The 27,787-nt window shown below is 39.9% G+C and overlaps 1 protein-coding gene across 1 annotated transcript in view; it reads right to left on the bottom strand.

The window, feature by feature from the left end:
* The window catches only part of EMB3101 (Tetratricopeptide repeat (TPR)-like superfamily protein), a 30,129-nt gene extending 19,884 nt beyond the window's left edge, over positions 1–10,245 (bottom strand). Inside the window, exon 1 of the mRNA XM_089404579.1 lies at positions 8,343–10,245. Coding sequence (XP_089260705.1) covers positions 8,343–9,926 — 1,584 coding nt within the window. The 5' untranslated portion in view covers positions 9,927–10,245. The remainder of the gene's footprint in view (positions 1–8,342) is intronic.
* Between the last annotated feature and the right edge of the window lie 17,542 nt (positions 10,246–27,787).

The following is a 27,787-nucleotide window of genomic DNA, read 5'->3' as shown; positions in this document are numbered from 1 at the left end:
AAGCAGTGGTGTTTCCTCTGTTTCGCTGCCCACATTCCCTCCCTCAAGACTTGGTATTCTCTCTGTTCGGATGGCAGATCAGCAACAACAACCAGCGGGCCAGGCTCAACCAGGCAACCCTCTGGGCAACATATTTAACAACAAGGACTGCACCATGTGCAAGGCTCACACATTTATGATAAATCGCCTGACTCAGCAACTCAAAGAGCTGCAAGAAGACTATCATGCAGACAGGAATTCAAAGCGGAAAAAATTGGATAAGAGGAAGACAGAGATCGAAGCATTAAAAGAAAGATGCAGCCACCTGGAGGCTGCCATAGAGCATATTCGCTCCCTTACCCAGAGCTACCAAGCTGAAGCTTCAACCAAGGCAAGCGTCAGGAATCCAGATGACTCAGTCACTCAACATTACCCTTAACGGATGCAATGTAAATTTAGATGGATAGGGGGTTCCTTTGTCAGGCAATATAGTCGCCTTTGTTTTGCTTTCCGTTTAAACAAAAGGAGCAGCGAGAAATATGGGTCTGCGTACCCTCTTTTGAATCTCAGCACAAAGCTCCATCTCCCTTATGTACTTGAATTCTGTATCGCAGGCTTTTATAATATATAAGTACCCGACTTCGTTAAAAAAAAAAAAACACTGACACGACTGTTATTTTCTACAAAAGAGGTTTGACAAGGGGAATCTTAAGGATGTGCAGAAAATTTATGTGGAAATTATTGATCAAATAATTGAACTCGTGATTGATCCATTTGGGAATTACTTTATCCAAAGCTTTTGTAGGTGTGTATTGAGGAACAGAAGATGCAAATTCCTCTTGCAATAACTAGGAAAGCAAGAAAACTTGTACTCTTAACATGCATGGGCTGCGAGTTGTACAAAAATTTTAAAGATGCCAGAACAAATTTCTCTAGTTATATAAGCACCTAAACCAAGTGTTGTTACTTTGATAAATGACTTGAATGGCAATCATGTGCACAAGATAGAGGGTGTTACTATCATAGACTCAACCTCCATAGTCCTGTCATGGAAATGGGGTCTAAAACTTTCATCATTTTTCAAACTCCTCAAAACTTAAAATAAACATCACCATTGCATTCATCCCATCGAGAGCTTTCTGGTGATGTAAAATTTTCCTCAATCTAACTCCCGGATCAAAAGATATGGTCATTTAAAGGTTTGCCCAAGAACCTCTTGCCATGTCACTGAGCTCTACCACATGGCACCCACGAGGTCCCCACCTTGTGCCCACATGGCACTCCAACTCGCTACCATGGCATCCCCTATCATTCCCGAGTGGGTCCATGTTCAAGGGTTGCCCCCTTGGCATCCCATAATGGCATATGGCCACGTTATCACAACATGGCCCCCACCAAACCCCCTCCAAGGCTTGCAATGCAACTATTTCCCAATATAATGAAACCTAGGTCCTTGGCCATTTCCTCAGCACTCCATAGGGCACCATACCAAAACCCCCGAGGCAAGATGAAAATCCTTCCTCATCGGTCAACAGGGGAAATTTCTCATCTTGAGACATAAATCACCTAGTTTACCTCACACATCACTTAGCAAAATCCCAAGGCGAGACGGACTTTCTCGCATGAATTGACAGGAAAAAAATCTCCATCTCGAGACATAAATCTTTCCCATTTCCTATGTGCCTGACTCTGCAACACCAGGAAAAGGTTAGCATTGAGAAAACAAATTTGTCGCCATCTGCCATGAAACTCTCTGTCTCGAGACATAAATCTCGGCCATTACTCGATGCCACCCCTTTGGAACCGTCGAGATGATGTCAGCCCAAGGTGACGTCACTCTCATGTCATCCTATCCACATGGCTTCCCCTGGGATTGCCAAGTGTAATCCATTTTTGGGCCACTTGGCCCTTCTAAAAGGCCAAATCCAGTTGCCATGTGACACGCCACCGTGGCGCCACATCAATCTAGAGCCACGTCAGTTGCCACCTAGCCCTAGGTCCCAGTGGGGTCACGGCCCTTGCGAAACACGATTTCCCCGTTATAATTTATTTGGCGTTTTCGTGGTTTCTACCAACTCTGAGGCCTCAGACGACACTTTCACCCTCATTTGTTAGACTTGCCTCCTGTATCAGCCTTTGTCTCTAGCCAAAACTCATTGTGCACTCATTCAAAACCCCCAAGGTCTCTCACCGGTCCAACATCTCTATCTCGGGATGTAAAGTAGCCTTTCAACACTTAGTTGTTTAACAACTATTCTCCTAGCCTGTACATATATGGTTTCATTATTGTGGAGGGCCGCACTCCAACGTTGGGCGTTAAACTCTGTGCAACTCCCTCCTAGCATTGTAAATAGATAATGGGCCTGCCCCTCTTGAGCTTTTAATTAAATCAAAAAGGGCTATCTCTCCTAAGCTTTTGTGGCATATATATATATATATATATGCACACACATAGCCTACGACACTTATCGTTGACAAGACAATCCCTCCTAAGCTTCATTTACACTCGACCCAGCTCGTGCATAGATATATAAGCATATATATATATATATATAGAGAGAGAGAGAGAGAGAGAGAATGTTGTCTCTCTTGAGCTTGCATTTAAGACAAAGTTATTCCTCCTGAGTTTTACCACACTCAAACTAGCCAACACACACACACACACACACACATATATATATGACTATCTCTCTTGAGCTTACAATTATATACCCAGGTCGAATTATGCAAACCATTTTAATGCAAGAACATAATCAACCACGGGGATTACACATTTGTTGTATTCAGACAAATAGGCTAAATTCGGGCTCAGGAACAAACAAGGGAATTAAACCATTCCTCACAAATTACATAAGAAACAACATTTCATATCCTTACAAGAAATCACATTTCTCAATCTGAACATAGCATTTAATCAACGGAAGAAACATATACATAATATTCAAATGCTCAAGGACATAAGTGAACACTTACCTTATGCAGAAGTTCGGCAACTAAGATTGGGACTTCAACTCTCCACCCAACCTTAGATTGGCCTGCACTACGACCTTTCTTACAGCCAATCACCCCCAAGCCAGATCTCAAAGCTTGAGGAGGAGTGCTCAAAGGAATAAAACTAATGTTGCTAGCTGAAATAGGAAGTCCAGAGGCTATGCCACCTCTACCCACCAACAAATCAAGAAGTCAAACCAAAAACAGGGAATCCAGGGACTAGTTAGGAACTCTCAATCCATCACTTATACACAGTGATCAAGGTCGTTTCTCTCAAGTATTCTCAACAATTCTCAATAGTTACACTATAGGGGGCTTTAACTCGATCAACATCAACGCAAGAGTTCTTGCAAGCACAGAGAGTCTCAACTCAGTTCCGGGAGAGAAGTTCCATTCTAACATGGAAAGGTTCATTAGTTGGATATGTTACTATAGGAGCATAGAGACCACCTCTCTAGGTAGTTCATCAGTGAGTGCAAGCACTAGTGTTATCAGCCCCACAGTTGCACCTAGTGGTTCATCAGCCCCACAAGTACCTTGTGTCTCTCTCATAGCCAATAGGTTCATCAATCCAACAAGCTTCTCTCATAGCTAGTAGGTTCATCAATCCAACAAGCTTTCCAGTGGGTTAATCAGTCCTAAGGCAAGCCGCTCCTAGTGGTTTCATCAATCCTTAAGCAAGCCGCTCCTAGTGGTTTCATCAATCCTTAAGCAAGCCACTCTTAGTGGGTCCATTAGTCCTCACGCAAGCCACTCCTAGTGGGTTCACAACCCTAAGGCAAGCCACTGCTCTATGATTCTCAGCTAGCAAGCCCTCTTGGGTTTCTTCAGCTAAGCTACCACGAGAGTGATCTTCCACTTTCTAAACTCTCTGCCTTATTTTCTTGTTTCTCCTCTACTCAAGAATTCTACCCCCTTGATGACTAATTGAATTCCGATGATCCCCCTCAAATCAATGACTCCTGAATGAGAAGCCTCGTTGCAAAATTTGCTTCCACATTATCTCCCCTCTCCAGAAGTCTTCTTTTGCAGCCTTCCATTATTGTTATTGCAATCATATATGGTTGTGTGGTCGTGCACTTCCCCAGGTCCATCTCCCTCTCCGACCGGTGGTTCCATTACCATTTCATGTGTTCATGAGGGTGATATCATGCCAGCTCCCCATGCCACTTCCTGTTAGTCATTTTTTGGCCTACTTCAAGCCTAGCAACGCAGCCTAGTATTTTCTTCCTTGTCCCTTTTGCTTGTGAATTTGTCCAAGAGAGGCATGGGCTCGTCCTCTCTTCTCTAGCTGGATTCAATGGTGTGGTCAACCCATTTAAGGCATAACAGCCAAACTCCCATGACCGCCATTAAATAATCAAGCCTCCAACTTCCCAAGAAATCTCCTCCCCAAGCTCTGAAATCCATGTCCCAATTCTCAACCTATTGATTACCGCAATTTCATTACATTATTTATAATAGGGGGATTAGTAAGAAGGGTTGTCACAAACCCCACCCCCTTGGAGGAACATTGTCCTCGGTATTCTATGACCAAACACATTTACAAAACATGTTTGACCCAAACATAGATCATTGTGACCTTTATAAGTACAACTTAGTTACAATTAGATTTTACACACACAGTTGCTTGCCTAGCAACTCAATGGATATAAAAATTCATTAGATTAGCCACTTTTCTGTGGTTCTTTAATGCTTCTTGATGTGCCTTATCCAGCTTGATAACTTGCCCTCTAGAGTGTTGTTTGACTCCATGTCCAATGTTGTTGTTCACTGAGCTCAATGCTCTTTCAGCGAACAGTCTCGGCCCATTGCTTCCCGGCACGCACCCAGTGTCTCATTCATAGCAATCAACAAACATTACTAGGTTCCAGTGCCACCATAATGGCCATGTTCTTGAAGTCTTCATCTTCAATGCATTGTTGCGCACTCTAATATCTTCATATTGTTGTTTTTTGACTCAGCATAGCTCCTTGCAGTATTTAACTTGTCTTTTAAGCTCGGCTCATCTGAATGTTTTCTCAACCCCTAAGGCACAACATTCAACGCAACTCCAAATTAAACACTTAGTGTCGCTATTAAACAAAATGCCACGAATGGCTTTACCAGCTCTGAGTGTTTTCTCAACCCCAAGGCACAATACTCAGTGTGGCTACTTCGCGTCACGTGCTCTTTAGTCAGCTCCTTCTTCAAATCCAGCCCTCTGGGTGGTTTCTTAGCCATTCACGCACATATAATTAGCAAGGCCCATTTCTCAGGTGTTCTCAACAGCTCCCCGTTGTTACACCATAGTGGCTTAACCACAAAACAACATAGGGGTTCATGCGCAGCACAAAGAGTCTTAGTTTAGGTTTTCGTGATAGATATGTATGATTAGATAAGGAGGTTTGTCAGCTACATTTCTTTTTGTAGAATAAAAGCACACTTGCTAGCAACTTTTCAGTGATGATCACACCTGTGTTCTCATCCTTCCCCCTATGTTACATCAGGGGTTATCAACCCACTAGCCCTAGGGTGTCTCAACCTCTCAGAAGTTCTCAACCAGCAGAGTCTCCAGTGGTATTTACAGCACCAGGAACACAGCCACGGCTCACCCCATGGGTTTTCTCAGCCTGGCTATCATCAAAGCATCCCTAGTCTGGTGAGCTCTCTTTTGGAATCAGCACAACGCTTAGTGGCGTACATGCCCAATCCTGCGTCCAGAGATTCGCATCAGTATTTCCTTGTCATAGACATAATACAACATGAGCATATGAAAGTCATAATCACATGACATTAAAATTAATAGCAACAAGAATTTCCTCTTGCTCAATGGATTCCTCCCATAACTGAGAATCTCAATCATGCTATCCTTTCATGTATTAAATTCATAAGCATAATCAATCATTCTTTCATAAGAATGGTCCTTGACAAGACCCTGTCAGTCACAATGGCATTTTGATATATCCATTTAATCATCAACAAATCCATATTTATAACACATATTCACATATGTCGACTCAGATCAGAGTTTAGAGAACTCTCTGCACCTATGCAAAACATGCATAGAGTTGCAACAACAATTGCCAATGCGGCCAAAAGAAATATTTTACCAGAATTCCTCCCTTTTACCTTTTTCACCTTGTTGTTCGTACCAGCGCTTTCCGTTGTTACTTTCTCATATTGTTGTTCACACAGTCTACTTCCAGCCACTTATACTCCTTCATTTGTGCTTGTTGTCACATCCAGGAGCGATGCTTCAACATATTCCAACAATGGCCTTTTTCCGGCCCATTTGCCCAATTGATGTTCCATATTGCCTGGAACTAGCTACACAATCTCAGCATATCCTCATCCATGCCAAGTACGCACTACCCATTTCCAGCCCTTCTCATTTTTCTTCACTACTCTTTATTTGTACACAGGACCTTAACCAGGTCGCATAATTCTGTTGGGTTCCACTCAGCCCTTCCCACAGAGTTCCGTGGCTTTCCTTCCACACCCAACAAATTTTTCCAAGGCCCCAAAGCATGAAAGACGAAAGGAAAATATCAAAAGGAAATGAGAGCAACAATAAAAGGAACAAAAAGAGATTCATGACAGCAATCATAAAGTCACAAAACAAAATAGCATGGCCATGTGTACAGTCGACAGTGAAAGCAATAGAAAATAAAAAATAAAGATAAGATGCCAACAGAAAGGCGCAAACTATATGATACATCCAACGCTTCCACATCAACCCATTCCCATGAGTTTCAGTGTTTTTCTTCTTCTTTTTTTGGATCTTACACCACCATATGTATGCATAAATACTCAGACCAAGCCCTCTCCCAGGTTTCATGGCAGCCTTTTAAATTTGCAGTCCCTCCAACTCTTCCAGGGAGGGATCCTTCAATGTTTATCAGAGGGCCATGAGGGGATACCCCCTCCTCTTCCCCTCTCTTCCAGCTTTATACCCTGCTGGTTCAAGTGCCTGAGAGCTCTCACAAGCTAATCTTCTATTGTTGTACCGAATCTTCCTATGCACTGCCATATACATTCAGCTATTAGCATCATCAATGCAAAAGAAATACCAGTTGCTACCATGCCATGCTATGCTAAGCATATCGCTCTGCAGCTGCACACACATCTCAAGTTTCTTATCAGTAATATGTCTCAAAACCTTAGGACATAAATAAGTACATTCATATGTCTCAGCATGTTTTCAAAAATCAAAATTTACATACACATGTACATATCAGTTTATTGACAGTCATGCGAAGAATGTACATGCGTGTGTGTGTGTATATTTACCTCAACCTGCCTTCAATCCACCATTACAAGAGTTAGGATTCAACCCTTTTATCAGCATTATTCAATTAAGTCGGTCTCCTTGTCAAGATCTGCATTCATTAATTGAGTTCAGCCTTTTTACCAAAGCCAGCAACAGCAAATAAAGTCAGTCCCTACACCAAGGCCAGCAACAGTGATTTAATTCAGCCTTTCTGCGAAGGCCAGCAACCATGACATCTGCAATCTTAAATAATCAATTAGAAACAATCTAACACATTAGCATCTGTCATTTTTTTTATATTTCACAGTTATAAAATCATCATGTACCTGCATGTAATACAGTCTGCAATCAGCACACAGACATCATACACGGTGCTACAACCAGCACCCACTTGAAATCACCAGAAAACACATTACCCATGAGGTCTGTTAACTTTGCAAGTCCAGAAATATCTCTCAAAATGTTCACATGCATTCAAACTTGAACATATGTTGTAGCATTTCTTATTATACGAAGCATATCTAACAAAACAGGAATTTAATCACTGTGCTAAAATGCTTCTGCTTCTGCCACATCTTAGCTTCCTGCATAGCATGTACCTAATTTGGCTTTCAGTTTCATAAATACTTTCAAAATGATTGACTCAAAATGTTGGAAATTTATACTTCTGAAAAACTGTATATAATTTCATTGGAATAATGAAGCTGCCATATATGGTCAGGATAAATCAAAGCAGTTCATAAAATGCCAATACGCAGACAATATTAACATCCTGCTTCATTGTTACTATTCACCTTCTTCAACTACAGATATTCATAGTTGTAGGCAATGGTAAGCAGGTCATGGGAATTGGTCTATTGTTCAAGATTGTGAAAGTGTATCCTTTATGAGCACTTTATAACTACTGCAATGTCTTCTTACAGCCCATCAAGAACATACTAAAAATTTCAGAGGTTAGCCGTTTTCCTGGAACTTGAAAGATTAAACCCCTACTATAATCTTATAATCTCCACCCTTGCCCCTCCAGATTTATCCGGAGTTGATCAATACTTTTTTGAATAGCTTTCTTCTTGCAGACGCTACTAACTAAGGAATTCCAAACAATAATATCTGGACTTACCCCTTCCTGCATCATTTCCTCTAGGAAAATAATAGCCTCATATAACTTTCCTTGTTTGCAGAGACCATCAATTAATGTGTTGTATGTGGCACTACTACGTGGACTAAAACCCTTATCCAACATCTTATCCAAAATTTTGGCAGCATCATAAAACTTGCCCTCTGCACACAAAGCATCAACCAGAGTTTGATAAGTTATAGCATTAGGAAGACAGCCACATTGTGACATAATATCCAGATATTCAACTCCTTTGTGGACTTTGCATTCTTTGCAGAATCCATGAATCAGGATATTATAAGTCACAACATTTGGAAGGCAGCTATTCTCTAACATCAAGTCTAACATCTTGGTGGCCTCATATGACCGACCTTCTTTGCAAAGCCCACTAACCAACCTGTTATATGTAATAACTCTAGGCCTATAACCTTTTTTCAACATATCGTTCAACAACTCCCTGGCTTCAACAACCCTGCCCGCCATGCTGAGATTATCTATCATCACACTGTGACTCATGAGACTTGGATTGCCCACCTTAAATAAAATTTCATTTATTAGTTCCCTAGCTTCTTCCAGCCGTCCACTTGCGCAAAGCTCATTAAGCTTGCTACTAAAGCTATCCTGATCCAGACCATATCGCTTGGGAGCCTTGACGCCCTTCTTTAGTATCTTAATCAGAATCTCAACAGCCTTCTCGATCTTGGCTCGGCGGCAAAGAGCCTCAAGAAGGGCACTGTAAGTAGCAGCGTCGGCCCCATATCCTTTCTGTGAAATCCTCTTCAGCATTGAATAAAGCAAATGGGTGGCCTCATGCAATCTATCATCATTGCAGAGACCTTGCATCAGGGTTCTGTACGTAACCGCAGTAGGGTAACAGTTTTGTGGGGTCATCTCATGGAACAATTCAAGTGCAAGATCAGACCTATTCTGCTTACACAAAGCCTTGATAAGTATATTGAAAGTACAGGCATTAGGGTTTACACCGAATCTCCTCATGTCTGCATACAAAGAATGGACCCTCTCCAAATCCCCGTTATCAACAAGCAAATTCAAAAGGGCGTTGAAAGACTTGATCGAGTCTTTGCAGTTGAACTCCCTAATCCTGCGAAAGACCCTTGTGGCTTCCTCTATCATGCCTGCTTTTCCATAAAGCTTGATAACATTCGTAAACAGGGAGTCCTTGCACTCACAGCATTCTATTCTCATCTCTTCAATAACGTCCTCCATTGCACTGAACTGCCCTGAGCATCCAAGTATATTGATCATAACGCTGTAAATTGATCCATTGTGCTTGTATTTTGGGTGTTTGGCTGCATGATTGAAGATGTGCAGGGCCAAAAGGGGGTTTTTCTGTCTTCTGATGATCTGGGTTACGTCTGTTGGGGTCAGGAATTTTGGCCATTTGATGTCCAGAGATTTCAGAATTTTATCTTCATCTACGCTGTTAATGGTGACGTTGTCGCTGTGGGCAATATGCCGAAAAGCACTGAAACTAAAGAACTGTGTAAGTAAGGTTGGATGCTTACCTCTGGTGCAAACTGTCCATGGTAATTTTGCCAATAACTCATTTAGAGTTCTTGCTCCCATCTTTGCCTGTATTCATGGATCATTTTCCTTTCATTGTACTGTTAAATTAGCTAATGCAACATTGAGGAATATCACTTTCAATAACCACTCCAATTTCTTGAGGAATATCACTTTCAATTTGGGCTTTGTAGGCCTCAATAAGCGTAAGGAGTATGCTTTCGTAGAAGTTAGTCCCACTTGATTATTAGTATGCTTTCGATATTTCACTGGAGATAACCCGTGGTGATTTGGTAAACGCATTGGTATGAAGGAGCGCAGTTCAGCTCTTCTCCGCGGTACAACTGTATAAACATGAAACCGTGTTCACAAGATCATGTTTGCATTTCTGATATGTTTTTTCCAAATAGCCCTAAGGAAACGTGTGAAAGGGGAATTTCTTTCAAAGCATTGAAAGGGAATTTTAGGAGCCGAAATCACCAAAGGACCTCTTAGATATGAGCAGAATGAATATTGGCAAATCCGAAAGCTTTGGCCTTCGACAATCAAGCACATCTTGCCATAATAAGGGTATACTAAACGGGTTTCATACAAGTAAAGATGCGTTTTGGTCCCAAAAAAAATGGGGCACTTTGGAAACGAAAATCATTAAAGAATATATTGAGAGTGAAGAATCATTCAAAAATATAAGGTTTAAGGATATGTTTTTTTAAGGTTTAGAAGGATTGGTAATTGGTTAGAATTATTTGGACAAGGTAGAGGTTCAAACTTAATTCATTGCCATTATAATTTCTAGGTTATTGTCAATAGTTTTAAGTCAACACATAGTGGGGAATTTATGATTTAGTAAGGGCCGAGATGTCTCGAGGCACAACAAGGGTGTGAACCTCTATCCAAGAGTCTTCTACCTTTTTAGCCTTATTACAACATGCTAACATGTACTTTTGTACGAATTGAACCTAGATGGATGGGCAAACAAATGAGCTCCCAACCACCCAAACTAGAATCCTAGACTTTAAAATATCTTAATAAAGCTTAAGTAGAGTGCAGAATGACAAATTTCAAAGCTTTGCTCTTGAGAATTAAGCACTTCTTGCCATTATGAGGTTGAAGTATATACAAGGTCAATGCATGGTTGACAATGTTATTGTTTGGAGAGGATGGAATGGGTGAGTTGAAATGTCTCAAAATTTAATGTCATGTTTATCATATTAGATTTTGAAAAGGCATGTGAGGTATTAATGGAATGGCCCTTAATTATGGTTAGGGTTTTAATGATTAGTTTAGAAATGTAATTAAAACTCTTTTTATAAATGTATTAGTGTGTCTTTCCATTAATTAAGTTGAATGCAAAGTTTTCAACTCATTTAGGTCAATGAGGGAAGGATGTCCATTTTCCCCACTATTGTATGCAATCATTGCTTAAGCTCTTAGTTATATCATCCATTATATAATGATCGAAGGATGATTAAACACATTCCACTTCTAAAACCTTGTGATAGGCAAATCACCAGTGACTACTTCATTGATGATTTCCAAACCATGTTAGAAGACAATTTCTCTTTGGATAGTACCATGTATTATATACTGATCAAAAATTGGAGGAGAACTTCTCCTTCTTAAAAAGTGATAATTCTTTGATGCTTTGCAAAGGAAAATGGGTCTTATGACAAAACAGGTTTTCAAAGGTCTCTTCAAGGACTATGAGTTAGTTTTTCATGTAAACTTAAACATAAGAAACATCTCATCATTTAACTCATACAAGCATTCATGAAGAGAAACAACAAAGAATTTGGTGACGGAGTTCACCCCTCCTGGGCTACATCTTCGGGCCTACCAACATAGCTAGACTGCTCCATATATTCAGTGAAAATGAGTACATAAAGTTTGTTGATAAAACAAGTGGCTAGTTTCCCCTTCAAGAAAACGTTATCCTACAAAGAACTCTCACTATAAACAGCATGACAACCTACAGCCATTCATGAAACCATCAACAATAAAAGGTGTCTCCTACAAAGACCCAATACTCCATTTGAAAATGAGCATACAAGTACTTCAATTCCACATTGAGGTACAAAAAGAAAGCTTTCCTCAACAATACATAGTGAGAAAAGAAAAAATGAGTTGCACCCTACAAGTCATAGTTGCTGCAGTAAACTTCTGAAGGTAAGAAAACCCCTACAAGGCCTTCTCCATGCTCAAACACCTTTAAGAATTGCTCCAAAACACTAATTGATCCATACATCCATGGTTTGAACCTACAAAATGTGTCTTCATATGTGCTCCAATCAGCAAATAAAGGTCACCATTGGATCCAAAATGTCAAAAAACCCATATCTAGACTCTTCTTGAGCTCCAAAAGGCCAAAAACTCACCAAGTTATGGCTCTCACAAGCTCTTAAAACTCTTTCTCTGTTATCTGTCCTACAAACTCGATAAATAGTCTAATAGCGCGACAATTTCGCCCTGCTTTCTGCTGCGGAAGTGAAAATTTTGCCCTTCGAAGGTGCACTTTGTTAGATAATTAAATTGCCCAATAACCTGGTGAGTAGAAAAATCTGGTCACATTGGCGCCATAAGGCTGAGGGCTGGGCCTAACCGCCTACCCCCGCCAGCCTAGACCCCTTAACTATCAGGCTTGTGGTTGCGTTGGCACAATATGGCTGGGGGCCGAAGCTAACCGCTCGCCCTCGCCGTTGGAGCCCTCTTCGCTCTTTGTCAAGGTCCTATGAGCACCCATATACCCAGGGCTAGGGCTAAACTCCCGCACCCTTCTGCCTAACGCTCAATTTTCGGTGCATGGTCTTATGTAGGTCTATCTGACCAGGGGCTAGGTTGGTCCCAAGCCCCCGTTTCGTTGGCACTCTGTTCTGCCTCGCCTGTGGTCGTGTGTCAGTTTGGTGACCAGGGGTCGGGCTAAGGTCCCGAGCCCCAATTCCTTTGCGGCCATGGACATATGGTAAGTTGGGTGACAGGGGGTCGGGGTTGACCGCCCGACCCCTTCTCCAAAACTTTCACCATTGTAAAATTTAAATAGCGCCCATGCCATATATGGGTAAGAACAACCGCATAGGAGAACTGGTAAGGCATTAGATTATCGAATTGCAGGTCGGGGTTCAAGCCCTGCCTAAGCCATCTGAACCCTAAATAAATTTTGGTCAACCACGGGGTGCCACGTGGTAGCCTCTAGTTGGGCCACTTGGCATACCCTCATTGGTCCCCACTTCAACTAATAAAAATGATCCAATTCGCACCTGTACAGGGCTACCACTTAGAAGGCCCTAATTGGCTCGTACCTTCCTAATCACCTTGATGATGTTAGCAACCCAGTCAACAAACCCACTAATTTTTTAGTTGTTGCCCAAAAACTTCAAAACATCATAACTTTGTCATACGACATCGGATTAAGGTGAAACAAGTGTCATTGGATTCAGAACGACAAAGAATACGAATTGACACTGGTTTCGAAACATTCTATGCACTTTCATTTTTTTTTTTAATTTTGATCATCGGATCATACCTCCCCACTAGGAACTTTTGGAATCCAAAAGTTTACTTCTCCTATTAAATAAAATGAGATTGAAACTCAAAACTTCCCAAAAATCAATCCATATATGCTATGTTTTCAATTGGTGCACTTCAAGCTCCAATCAAGGTACTTCACCTATCTTCTTCGTGAAGACCTACCATCCTGTCAAGAATCGAGCCAAAATTCTTATTGTTAATGCAGGAACAAAAACATTAATGAGTGGAATCTGAACATTCTCTTTAACCCCATCTTTCACAGCTCAAACAACTTCATCTTGAAGTTCCTTTGTTGAAGACAAAATTGACTTTCCATCTTAGAAATCAGAAGCAATACAATGCCTATCATGCACTAATTCAAATTTGTTTTAATGTCCTCAAACTGAGCTTGTACACAAAAGTACACTACTACAAAAATTCAATGACACAATTGGCTTTGCCTACAAAAACATAGTCATCTTGTATAATCTTAAACAAAGATTCTATTCACAACAAGTTTCATCTTGAACACTTGCATCGGTGAGTACATGACAAATTGTAGATAAACTTGGAAGACAAACACTGCACATCCCAAGAGTCCTTAAACATTGGACTCATAAACAAGCCAACAACATTACATGTCAATGAAAAACATTCTTGTTGCTCATAGTGATTATTCTTGTTCACTTTACAAAAGTACCCAAAATAGGTAAACAACAACAAATATTTACAATTTACAAACAAAAAACAAATTATAGAAACTGTCTGCCCAACCTTTGCCTCTCCTAGGCTTATGGGTTCTCGTTTTGCATCTGCTTTGCTTTAAATTTTTCCTTAGGAATGTTGTGAGTCCTTTTTGCCACCTCTTGCTTCCTTTGCATTTGCACAATCTCTTTATCCTTCTTGGAACGGAGCTCTGGATGTAGTTTCCAACATCAATTATTCCCATGCCCATTCATCTTGCAATGGGTACAAAAGTATTTTCTCTTGCTTGCTGGCAAGGAAGTCCTCAAATGTGAAGCAGATTCATCATGCTTGATGCCAATAATCTGATCCAATCTTTTGACCATGACCATGTGTTGCTCACAAATAGCCACACAATGGTCAACTGCATCACGGAAAGTGCAAGGATACATGTTCCACAAATAGTAAAAATTACCAACATTTGGAAAACACCCATGAGATTTATACATGTCCCTTGGGCTGCAGCTTTGACGATGTGGAGTGGATGATGACATGCAAGGTCCTTTGAAGCATTCATCTCTCTTAAGAGACAAATGAACATTGTCACCACCATCTTGGTGTGACATATCATCCTCTGATGACTGATTTGTCTCAAACTGTTTAGAGCATTCTCCAAACTCTCTTTGACCATATCCCAATCCTTGATATTTTGGTCTCTCTTGTACCATGATTGGATTAGTGATCCCTTGGCCATTGATGTTGAGGCCTCCTCCTTCATAACCCATTTTAGATAGCAGCTTCATACCAATGCCTCTAGTATGTTGTTCAAATGCTACAAAAGAGTGTTATGAACATAAATAGAAGGATTTGAACTTGAGATGCTTATTACCTCCTTGAACTTGCCATCCACCTTTTCTGCTTCAGATGATGATGATGGCTTTGTAGATGCATCATTTTCCTCATAAAGTCCATTGTAGAAATTTTGACTGTAGATTAACCTGATTTTGCAATAGAACTAAAGCAAAGTACTTAATCTACTTCTACAATCAAACTTGCGGAAGCTTAATCAATTTGAGAAAGATCAAGCTGAACACATATAACTAGAAGAAGAATCAATGCACATGAAACACATAATAATACTCAGGGGAAAGCCTCAGTTAAAAACCTCACTATCTGTATTATCATACAAGGTGGAAATACATCAAGATTACACAAAGCTTTAGCTCTCACAGCTAGCCAGCTCTCAGTACAATCCTCCTAGATTCTCACAGGCAAACAAGGCTTCTCACAAACCTTCTCCTCAGCCCTCCAAGCCTCCTATTTCCTTGCGCAATTACCTCTAGGATGATCTCCTTCACCCAGTGTAACACTGCTCTAACACACTGTCAGAACTACGCAATCCTCAAGGAACCTTGTTCCTTCTACATGGATGAGTTTCCTTTATAGGAAAATTCCTCCAACTGATAGTACATTGTCCCTATCTTTAATCTCAACTGGGTCTTTGTTTGAACTGACATGAATGAGTTATTTATGAGAGAATGTTCAGTTATCTGGAGTACACTAGTTTCATGTATGCATGCATTAATTGACTGAACTCACAATTAGTTCCTCAAACTATTTGGAACTAATCTAATTGGACTTAACTTAGTTAACTGAGCTAACTAATTACAACTCAAATACAACTCATCCTTATCTCCTTAATTAAGGGATAACTGTTGCATGACTTCACAAAGACTTCTAGCTTGGATTTCTCCAACTAATTAACTCAAGATGAATTAATTAATTATTTTCCAAGCAGTCGGTGATACTAAATTCGAATTTTAATTCTCAATTTTAATTCAAGGACAAACTAAAATTGGAATATACTAAATTCTATTTTTAGCATTTCTATTTTTTTTTTAGCATTTCTTGTTGTTATTCTCAACACCCCCTCTCAACAATAAAGGAATTCAACTCGATCCCGATCATGAACCTTTGGAATGTTCTACATGCAACACTTCTCCCTAGTGTTGTTGCTCCAGTAACTCTAGAAACAAAAAATATCCAACTTGAATCAGAATGATGCCTCTGTCATCAAAGTCTCTGACTGTTATTGCCTCTGTCGACTGAAAAATTTTGCACTTATGCTGACTCTGCCTTTCTGCATTGTTGTCAGTCCTTCTCTGCGCTCTTCAGTATATGACTGCTCTAGCCTTTGTCACTTTGATCTCTAACTGCATCAATCCCACTTATTCCTCCCGCTACTATGTACTTTGGGCTCCCGTAGCAAGGTATGATCCATGAGATAAAACCTCTTAATGGACCCTGCCCAATTTCAGCTTTCTTGGGACTATCACTTCACATCGCCGCACCTCACACCTGGAGGTATGGCTGCATGTGATCCCTCTGCCCACTTGGCTTGAAATTTTCCCCTACTGGAGGTCTCTACATGAGTGGATGCCTCCACTCGGTCTCCTCTCAGCATCTCTAATTGTGGCTCCTCCATAATTGTCTGAGACTTCTTCTAGGGTTGCATGTTGAGAGGTAATTTACTCTCCCTCTCAACCACCAAGTATCTAACATTTGCCTTGCTCCTCAAGGCTTTGCATGCATCTTGAACCTCAAGAGCATACAGGTTCTTGACTCGTGAACCGATCTGCTTCACCTGTCCCGTGGTGATGCGTCTAAGGAAAACCTTTCCCTTACTGAAGACAACATCGTAGCCTTTATCCTCCAACATCGCGATCAATACCAAATTCTTCTTCAGTCCAGGCACATACTTCACATCTGTTAAGGTGATAAGAGCTCCATGCTCCCTCTCAAAAGCAACCGTGCCCACTCCTGAAACACTATACCTTTCATCATCACCCATCTCTATGCGCATCTTGAGGTCTTTCTCCTCCAAGGTACTAAATAAACTTTTATCGTCAATCATGTGGAATGAGGCTCCACTGTCAAGAAACCAACCTCAACCCATCATCGATGAAACCATGCATGCGATGAGGGTAAAATCCAATTTGAACTGAGAGGCCAATTTCTCACCTTCCGATCCTTCCTAGGATCCCTTCTTGGACTTCTTCGATGGGCAATTAGTCGCATAATGACCCATCTCATGACAATTAAAGCATCTCTCTTTAGACTTGTCAACCTTTTTCCCTCCATGAGAAGAATTCGATTTGGAATGAGAATCCTTCTCCTTCCCTTTCCTTGCCTTACCTGCTAAGGCCAGATTTTCTTTATCATCCTTGGATGAAGAACCATCTCATGTGCTCCTCCTTATCTCCTCCTGCATGAGATCCGACCACAGTCGTTCCCAATCCGGCAGTTTCTCCCTTCCATTCACAGAGTCCTGGTAGCTATTCTAGCTCTTTGGAAGGCCGAGGAGAGCGAGGCTCACCATATCTTCATCAGCAGTAGTTATTCCCACACTTCCAAGCTCATCTCTATAGGTGGTGAGCTTGTTCAGATATGTGGAAATAGTATCGTCGTTCTCCATCTTGATTCTTCGAAGCTTATCCTTGAGCACCAATTTCCTTTGGTTGCTACTGTTCTGGTAGAGGTCCTTCAATGTCTTCCACATTGAATATGGAGTATCCTTCCCATGGAGACTCGAGACAATACGGTCTCGAACTCCCTCAAGGATGATCTATCTCGCCCTCGCCACACACTTCTTCCATTCAGCCAACTCTTGTGCATTAGTTGAAGTTGGCCTTGGGATTTCTCGATCAATGAAATCCTTCAAGCCGTTGTCTCTAATATAGCCTCCATGTGATCTTTCCATGCTATGTAATTCGAGCTGCCATCCAAGTCATACTCGAGTCTCAAACCATAGAACGCCATTGACCAACCTGAAGTATGAGATGAATTCGATTTGTACCTACAACCCTAAACTTCAAACTTCGAATTTCCCTTCTCAGTATATTATTCACAGCTTCGATCACCTTTGCTCTGATGCCATGTAGAAATTATGATTGTAGATTAACTTGATTATGCAATAGAACTAAAGCAAAATACTTAATCTACTTCTACAATCAAACTTGCGGAAGCTTAATTGATTTGAGAAAGATCAAGCTAAACACATATAACTAGAAGAAGAATCAATGCACATGAAACGCAAAAGAATACTCAGGGGAAAGCCTCAGCTAAAAACCCCACTATCTGTATTATCGTACAAGGTGGAAATACATCAAGATTACACAAAGTTTTAGCTCTCACATCTAGCCAGCTCTCAGTACAATCCTCCTGGATACTCACAGGCAAACAAGGCTTCTCACAAACCTTCTCCTTAGCCCTCCAAGCCTCCTATTTCCTTGTGTAGTTACCTCTGGGATGATCTCCTTCACCCAGTGTAACATTGCTCTAACACATTATCAGAACTGCGCAATCCTCAAGGAACCTTGTTCCTTCTGCATGGATGAGTTTCCTTTATAGGAAAATTCCTCCAACTGATAGTACATTGTCCCTGTATTTAATCTCAACTAGGTCTTTTTCTGAACTGACACGCATGAGTTATTTATGAGAGAATCTTCAGTTATCTGGATTACACTAGTTTCATGCATGCATGCATTAACTGACTGAACTCACAATTAGTTCCTCAAACTGTTTGGAACTAATCTAACTGGACTTAACTTAGTTAACTGAGCCAACTAATTACAACTCAAATACAACTCATCCTTATCTCCTTAATTAAGGGATAACTGTTGCATGACTTCATAAAGACTTCTAGCTTGAATTTCTGCAACAAATTAACTCAAGATGAATTAATTAACTATTTTCCAAGCAGCTGGTGAAATTCGAATTTTAATTCAAGGACAAACTAAAATTCGAATATACTGAATGATATTTTTAGCATTTCTATTTTTTTTTTTTTTTTTTTTTTAGCATTTCTTGTTGTTATTCTCAACATCCATAACCTCTATTTGAACCATGGCCACATATTGGCTTCACTTTGGGGGTTTCCTTTGATGTCACTGGATTGGAACTTTCATCAACTTGTTCCTCAAGCACTTGCTGCAACTGAAGGTGTATATGCCTCTTCTCCTCTTCATCCATTTCAAGTATTCTTCTCAATTCAATGTTCTCCATTCAAAGAGACAAATTCATCTCCTCAAGTTCTTGGAAACTCTTCTTGCCCATTCTTACAACCTGGTCAAGCCTTGCTCTGACATCAGTTGATCCAAAATTGGAGGAGAACTTCTCCTTCCTAAAAAGTGATCGTTCTTTGATGCTTTGCAAGGAAAAATGGGTCTTATGACAAAATAGGTTTTCAAAGGTCTCTTTAAGGACTATGAGTTAGTTTTTCATGTAAACTTAAACATAAGCAACATCTCGTCATTTAAATCATACAACCATTCATGAAGAGCAACAACAAATAATTTGTTGACGGAGTTCACCCCTCCTAGGCTACATCTCCGGGCCTGCCAACATAGCTAGACCGCTCCATATATTCAGTGAAAAAGAGTACATAAAGTTTGTTGATAAAACAAGTGGCTAGTTTCCCCTTCAAGGAAATGTTCTCCTGCAAAGAACTCTCACTATAAACAACATGACAACCTACAGTCAGTCATGAAACCATCAACAATAAAAGGTGTCTCCTACAAAGACCCAATACTCCATTTGAAAATGAGCATACATGAGCATACAAGTACTTCAATTCCACATTGAGGTACAAAAATAAAGTCTTTCTCAACAAGACATAGTGATAAAATACAAATGAGTTGCACCCTACAAGTCACAGTTTCTGCTGTAAACTTCTGAATGTAAGAAAATCCCTACAAGGCCTTCTCCATGCTCAAACACCTTCAATAACTGCTCCAAAACATTGATTGATCCATACACCCATGGACTTGAATCTGCAAAAAGCCTCTTCAAATGTGCTCTAATCAACAAATAGAGGTCACTATTGGATCCAAAATGTCCAAAAACCGTTATTTGGACTCTTCTTTAGCTCTATAATGCCAAAACTCACCAAGTTATGGCTCTCACAAGCTCTGAAAACTCCTTCTCTATTATTTCTCCTATATATTGGATAAACAATATAATAACGCTACATTTACGCCATGTTTTCCATTGTGGAAGTGACAATTTCGCCCATCGAAGGTGAAATTTGTTGGATAATTAAATTACCCAATAACCCCATGAGCAGAAAAATCTAGTCACGTCGGCACCATAAGGCTGAGGGTTGGGCCTAACCACCTGCCCCCGCTGGACTAGACCCCTTAACTGTCGGGTCTGTGGTCGCGTCGGCGCTATATGGCCGGGGGTCGCAGCTAACTGCCCACCCCCGAGGTTGAAGCCCTCTATGCACTTTGCTGAGGTCCTATGAGTGCCCATATGCCTAGGTCTAGGGCTAAACTCTTGCACCCTTCTGCCTAGCGCTCAATTTTTGGTGTGTGGTCCTGTGCAGGTCTATATGACCAGGGGCTAGGTTGGTCCCAAGCCCCCATTCCGTTGGCGCTCCGTCTTGCCTTTCTTGTGGTCATGTGGTGGTTTGGTGACCAGGGGTCGAGCTAAGGTGTCAAGCCCCAATTCCTTTGCATCCATGGACATATGGTGAGTCGAGTGACCGGGAGTCGGGGCTAACCACTTGACCCCTTCTCCAAAACTTGTGCCATTGTAAAATTTAAATAGCGTCCACGCCATATACGGGTAAGAACCACCACATAGGAGAATTGGTAAGGCATTATATTGTTAAACTACAAGTCAGGGGTTCAAGCCCTGCCCAGGCCATCCGAACCCTAAACAAATTTTGGCCAACCACAAGGTGCCACATGGCAGCGTCTAGTTGGGTCATGTGGCATACCCTCATTATTCCACCACTTCAACCAATAAAAATGAGCTAATTCTCACCTATATGGGGTTGCCACTTGGCAAGACCTGATTGGCTCGTACCTGCCCAGTCACCCTAATGATGTCATCAGTACGACTACTCGTCAGCAACCCAGTCAGCCAACTTGCTAATTTTTTAGTTATTGCCTGAAAACTTCAAAACATCATAACTTTGTCATACAACATCAGAGTGAGGTGAAACAAGTGTCGCTGGATTTAGAATGAGGAACAATACGACTTGATGTCAATTTTGTAACATTCTGGGAACTTTCATTTTTGAGCTAAATTTTGATCATCGGCATACATATTTTTTGAGAGGACCCTAGCTCTAAGATTAAGGAAGAGAAAACACATTGTTATCATTAAAGTTAGGATAAAATTTCAAACTAACTTGCTAAATAAAGATCCATGTGGATTTACACATCATAGATTTTGATCCAGATTGGATCATTATATTGTTTGTCATCCATCTTGATGCTTTGAGAGTGGAAAAGTTGGAGGAATTAACTCACAAATCCATTTTACCTACGGGAACTAGTTTGGCAAAGTAGGATCGAAAATCTTTTGAGAGAATTTTGAGGCATCAAATGGTGTTTTTTGGGGTTAAATTTTTGTCACTCTGGTGTGGCACCTTTTTTCCTATTCTACACATAGACACATTTCCAATGGCACAAGGGTCACCTCAATCAGAGTCTGTATGCAAAACTTATGCCACTCGGAATTTGAGCTTCCTATTGGACCACCATAATTCGAGGGGATGTCATGTCAGCCCCCATTATTCATGAAAAGGGGGCTAGTCATGTGATCATGATGAAGAAGACTCTAGAAGAGTCCATAATGTAACTTTGGTTAAGAGTTGAGGGAGTCAAACCTAACCACTAAGAGGCTATTAGGCTATGTTATAACCAGACCACTAGGAGGAAAAGGGGTTGCATTGTTTTCAAGTACATTTGTTCCATAGACGTGTAGAGTAGCCGATATGGATGGGGAGAGAGCACATAGAGAGGATTTATACATTTTAGTATTCCACACGTCACAAGCCTTACTTCTTTTTACTTGCAACCATTTTCTTTTCAGATAAAAAGAGTAGAGCAACCTCACCTTCCAGTTGCATTATCTCTCGAAAGGGTTCCCAAATTATATCTTGTGTCAATTGTGGTTTGTAAGTTTTCATTTCATTGTTCTCTATTTTATGCATAATTATAATTTGCATGCATGCGCAATATATAGTAATTTATAGATCCAAAAATATGAAGAGAAATAAACCCTCACAATGTAGATTTCATATTTTTTCAAGTATAACTTTATCAAATATGTTTTGATGAATTGTCTAATGGAATATCCACGTTAGTTTATGGATCATATTGGTATCAGAACAAGTTTCTTTGCGTATATTGTGGATATTCTCAGGGATCTATATCGACTAAACCAACAGTCATAAAACTGCAATAATGGGTGACAAATCTATGAATAACCCTTGTGATCCTATAGAGGAGACGCTTTTTAGGGTGGAAGCACAAGTTGCGGATATAAACCATAACATGAATCTCCTCATGGTAGCCCTAACCAATAAGCTCGAGCTATTCAAAGAAGATGGGGTTTCTAATGTGAGGTTTGATCATAAAGGAGATGAGGATATTGGGAAGAAATAGAGAACGAGCCAAAGAAAGGACACAAAAAAGATCAACACAATTCGACTACCATGAACCATTTGCAATCCTTATTCAAAATGGAAGTGAAGGTCGATATCAAGTCTGTTGGGTGTGGAGCCTGATTATCTTCTGTATTCAAAGGTATCGCTGCATTGGACCCCAGTTCGTAATGGGGTAGCAACGTCGCCCGTAAAATATTCACTACAGGGGGGGTCCAGGGGGGGGCTGCGACCTTTGGGAGACCCCCTATGGTGGGGGGATCAGGGGCAGTGCCCCAAAGCTAAGAATAGATGTAAAATTTCCTTGTAAAATGTTGTAATTTCGTAATCAATCTGGGCCGTTCATTAGGCGGAGATCTGACAATAGAAGTTATGTTTAATTTAGGGTTTTTTGCCCTAGAAGGCAACCCCTCGCTATATATGAGGGAATTGTATTGCGTCTATGTATATCTGTATTCTGAGTGAGGAAGAGAGAGGAGATTGAGAGCGAAGATGGAATTACAGCAGATCTGTTGTAGGTTGTATCTCTTCAGTTTGTTGGATAATGTAAAAAGAAGGACTATTTGTTTCTCAGTGGATGTAGCCCAAACTGGGTGAACCACGTATATCTGTGTCTCTCTCGTTTTATGCGTTTTCTGTGTTTATATTTCTGCAATATTTTATGTGTTCCATTGCTTTGTAATATATAATTCTCCAACAAAGTCATATCAAGGTGAGATCAACGCTTTGAAGCTAAATCATCGGTTGCAATGATTAGAATTTTATTCCAGTATTCATCATATAGAGGAAGAACATAATATTTCATTTGTGTGGCTAAAATTAGAAAGCCATGCCCTAACCTGGTTGGATATCCACATAGAGACCTTGAGGTTGGAGGGAGATAATCTAGTGACTAAGTGGGAGGAATTTAAAACCCTCATAAAGTCATAATTTTACCCTATCGGCTATGTACGTGACTAGTGGATCCGATGACACTAGTTTAGGAAAAAGTTGGGGTAGAGTGTACAAGAGTACACCACAAAGTTTAGAAAGATTTTCATAGTGTTGGGTATCTCCCCAAAGAAACTAGATCTACTCCTCAATTACCCGGGGGGTCTATATAGCCATGTGCAGAAGAAAGTGATGTTATTCAAGCCTAGATCAGTGAATGAGGCTTGTGTACAAGCACAATACTTGGAAAACATAGGCTAGAAGAGAGGGAAATCAAGTGGATCGAAGCAGAAGGAGCACTAGGACACTTTTGAGGAAGGGAAGAAGAAGTGGAAAGGGGGAAAATATAAAAATACAATGGCCACAACACACCAATGCAAAGATCTCAACAACCACTGCAACCACTATAACATTGACGGTCATACAAAGGAGAAGTGTTGGAATTTGCATCCAATGCTTAACCTGAAGAACAAAAAGAAAGATAATAAGAAGATGAATCTCATGGCCATTAATTTGAGAATCCCTGTTGAAAGTAGCTAGGACATGGCTGAGAAGATCATTTGGACATAAATGTATAAGGAGGTGAATCTGAGTAGCCTTCAACAACTAGAAGATAGTGAAAAGACCAATCTCTTCCACATAAAGGTATAGATTAAAAAGACAAAGATTGATGCTTTATTTGACTTAGGATCACAAGAGAATCTCATTGTAACAGAGTTGGTGTTGATGGCTAAAAAAGGTCATGATCAACATTGGGGAGACTACCTAGTGAGAGCCCCAAATTAGACTATTTTCTGTTTGGGATGGTGGTTCCAACAAGTTAAATGGGTCTGATTACCCTTCTCCTAAAACTAGCTTAAATTGATGTTAATTTAATCTAAACTAATCTATATGTATAAAAATATATACGCTGCCTTCTATCTGCTAATGTATCTTGTTATTTGTTGTTATCAATAGGCATAAGAGAAGGAGTTACCTTCTTGTAGCTACTTGAAGAAGAGAATCCTTTGTTGAAATAAGGGCTCAATAAAGCCATGTTGGGGTTTGCTCTTGCATAAGGAGACTTTACTAAAAATGACCTAAATGCAAATGCAGATTTAATCTAGGATGCAAACAGTAAAAAAAAACTAATATATTTCTATCAGGACGTAATATAGATCCTTATCCCAATCGAGAGAAAGATGAAAAAGGAGGAGTGGAAAGGACTACAATTGGATTCAATATTAAAGTGTGCCTAACAAGTTACAAAAATAGTTCATCTAACTTTTAGCATTTTATGCAAATATGCAATAACAATTATCACAATAAATAGTTATTGGAACACCTCATGCATATACTTGAACCCAATAATGAATAAATGGGCTTCAAAATTGGATGTATCAATACATTAGAAAATAGTTCACTTAATGCATTGATAATAAAAATAAAACCAGAATACAAGTTGAATTGATAAATAGTTATCAACAACTTTTATTCAAGTCCCTTCAAATCTAATAATTAATTCTAATTCAAACCTATATACACTTGTAGAGATAGCTTTATAGAACATCAACTAACATCGAAGTAACCTTATTATTAGATCCAAAATGCTTTACCTTTTGTATAGTCTCTTGAGTCCTGGGATATTTCATTAAGTAGCTTAACAGAAGTGCAAAAAACTCAAAAAATTTCATATCCATAGACTTGAGAAAAAATCCCCAATTACAATAATGCAATCAGTTCAATTCCCTCTACAGCCTATTGATCTCTTAAATTCAACAAGAGAAAGAGCACAAAACAAAAGTACATAAGTGTTCTCTCTCTCTATCAAATTCAGCTTCGTCTTTGTAGTCTATGTGGATCTCATTCCCCTCTGGTCCTTTTAGTCCTAGATTTGGAACCATCCGATCAAATTTGGGTTTTTATAATAGAGCCCCAATCCTTCCCCTTTCGCTACAATCCTTCAGTTAGATTGATTCATTCCTCCTTTATTAGTCTGCCATTAATTGATTAGTATGCATTGTCATTCTTTCATTAGTTCTACTCTAAACATGAATCAATAATTACCAGCTAGCGCCTCAATCCAATTTTCTGTAGCTATTGAAAATTATTATCCGCGCAAGCCTACTGTTGAGATAATATCTCAAAATGGACGATATTTGATTCTCTTTGTAACAACCTTGATCCAATGTCGAGATCTTTCATATATTTCTTATTTAATCTATCAAACACCAAGTCAAGATGACTGGGGATCGATCACCATTAAACACGATAATCTGTGCAAATAAATAAACAAGGAATCAATATCAGTGTTTACAGAAAAATGATAATATACAAAAAATGATTATTACGCGTTATCCCACATTTAGGCGGAGAAATGAAACTTCAGTTGTTTATATTTTATATCACTCATGTCACATATCACAAGTAAACAGGGAGGAACCTTTAGTGGAGGAGCGCGTAGATGTAATTGTAACACCCAAAAACCATAGGCTAAGAACCGAACGCTTAACCCATATGAAAAATTGGACCCACAACACTGAGATGACATTGAAAATCCCAGGATGACGTGGCAGAGTCTGATTAGCAGATGTAAGGATGAGTTGTGAGCCAACGTGTTTTGGAATCTCGGTCTCGAAAGAAATGAACCGAACGCTTAACCCATATGAAAAACTGGACCCACAACACTGAGATGACATTGAAAATCCCAGGATGACGTGGCAGAGTCTGATTAGCAGACGAAAGGATGAGTTGTGAGCCAACGTGTTTTGGAATCTCGGTCTCGAAAGAAATGAATAGTGAGTGTATTGAAAAGGACCAAGATGACATGGAACATGAGTATGTGGAATAAGAGAGATAAGTGAGTGTAATATGGACTAATGGAGAGGATGACACAAATATAGCTAGGAGATTTAAGGATTAGTATGCATCTATTATATATGAAATTACCCTTTTTAACATTGCTTCCTAACATTGCTTTACTGCGAGCAGGTGTGTTTAGTACCCCGACAGAGATGCCTTGGTACCACGTATGCATTGACCCACTGCAAGAAAGCCTATTTAGTAACTCGACGAGTTTGGATACACTTCCCACGCACATGTGCTTTCAACTCTCTTGTGTCATCCTTTTAGCTAGCATGTTTGAAGAATTCCTTTTAGCAATGGTTGAAGAGAGCGGGGTGGTACAAGAGGTTTTATATTTAAAGGAATAGATGTGATACTAGTTAAGTTTAACCCCTCTATCCTTCCCTTCATATACCAATATAGAGTTTTTGAATGTGGAGGGGTGTGAGAGGGACTCAAAGCCAAGGCGGTCGACAATTCATTCCTTTATAAAGGTGAAATTTAGGATTTGATTCATATCTAAATGTTTCCCATGGTCATGGTTGATGTATGAGAAGATGAAAACTTAGCAAGGATGACCTTTAGATAAATGAAATTCTATTGAAATAATAGAGTAAATATTTTCCCTATGAACCAACAGCGACGCTAAAAATAAATTCCCTCCCATATATATTTTGGAAATGTTAGGTCCCTATAATACTAGTGTTGCCCCTTTATTGTTATTGTTAGTGTAGCCCCCTTATTGTTATCGTTGTTCCCACGTAGCCCCCATATTGTTATTGTTGTGCCGCATAAAAGCCCATTGTTTTTATTTTTGTGCCCTTACATTATTATTGTTATGTAGGCTCTCATTATATTGTGACCCCTTAGACTCCTATATATACCAAGGAAGCCTTGTCATTTGTATCATCCAAGAATTATTCATTTATGTGATGTAAAGGAGGTTCCCCCTTAAAGAGGTTGATTTTCAAGTTGTTTATCTATCTTTTCTTCTATTTTGTGATCTGGTTGCATAACATTTGGGATCAGAGCTTTGGATTCTAGGGTTTCGCTGCTTCAAACATGCCATCTTGAAATTTTTGCTATAATTTTTTTCCTAATAGGCTTAAGATGCTGAAGTTTTGACCACATGGAGCCAAAATATTGGTGAACCTCGTGTAAAAATTTCAGATATTGGTTCGCTATATTTTTTGAGATATGGTCAAAGAAGTTAGGGTTTCTGCATGCTCCAAAATTTAATCTCAAATAGGAGACATGGGGAAAATTGTCATAGCTTTATCTTCGAGCATCGGATTTGAATTTTGTACAAAGTGACTAAAAGTGCATAGATTGTAGTTTATCTTGTATCAATTTCAGGGCCGAAGACTGAAACAATGAAAAATGTCATCCCATGCAAGTTCTCTCCACTGAACCAATCCATATCCAGGTCATCGTGTGAGGTTTGGCATAACTTTACCTTGAAGAATCCAATCTTGGTCTGACTTGTGGAATTGAAAATAAGACTTAGAGGGCTACCATAGGATGG

The sequence above is a fragment of the Pinus tabuliformis genome, chromosome 2_2 (assembly GCF_031772625.1).
Source record: "Pinus tabuliformis cultivar Carrire ecotype Pingquan chromosome 2_2, CPIR1, whole genome shotgun sequence".
Lineage (NCBI taxonomy): Eukaryota > Viridiplantae > Streptophyta > Pinopsida > Pinales > Pinaceae > Pinus > Pinus tabuliformis.
The sequence above is the reverse complement of the archived record's forward strand: the minus strand, read 5'-3'. Positions and strand labels throughout refer to the sequence as shown.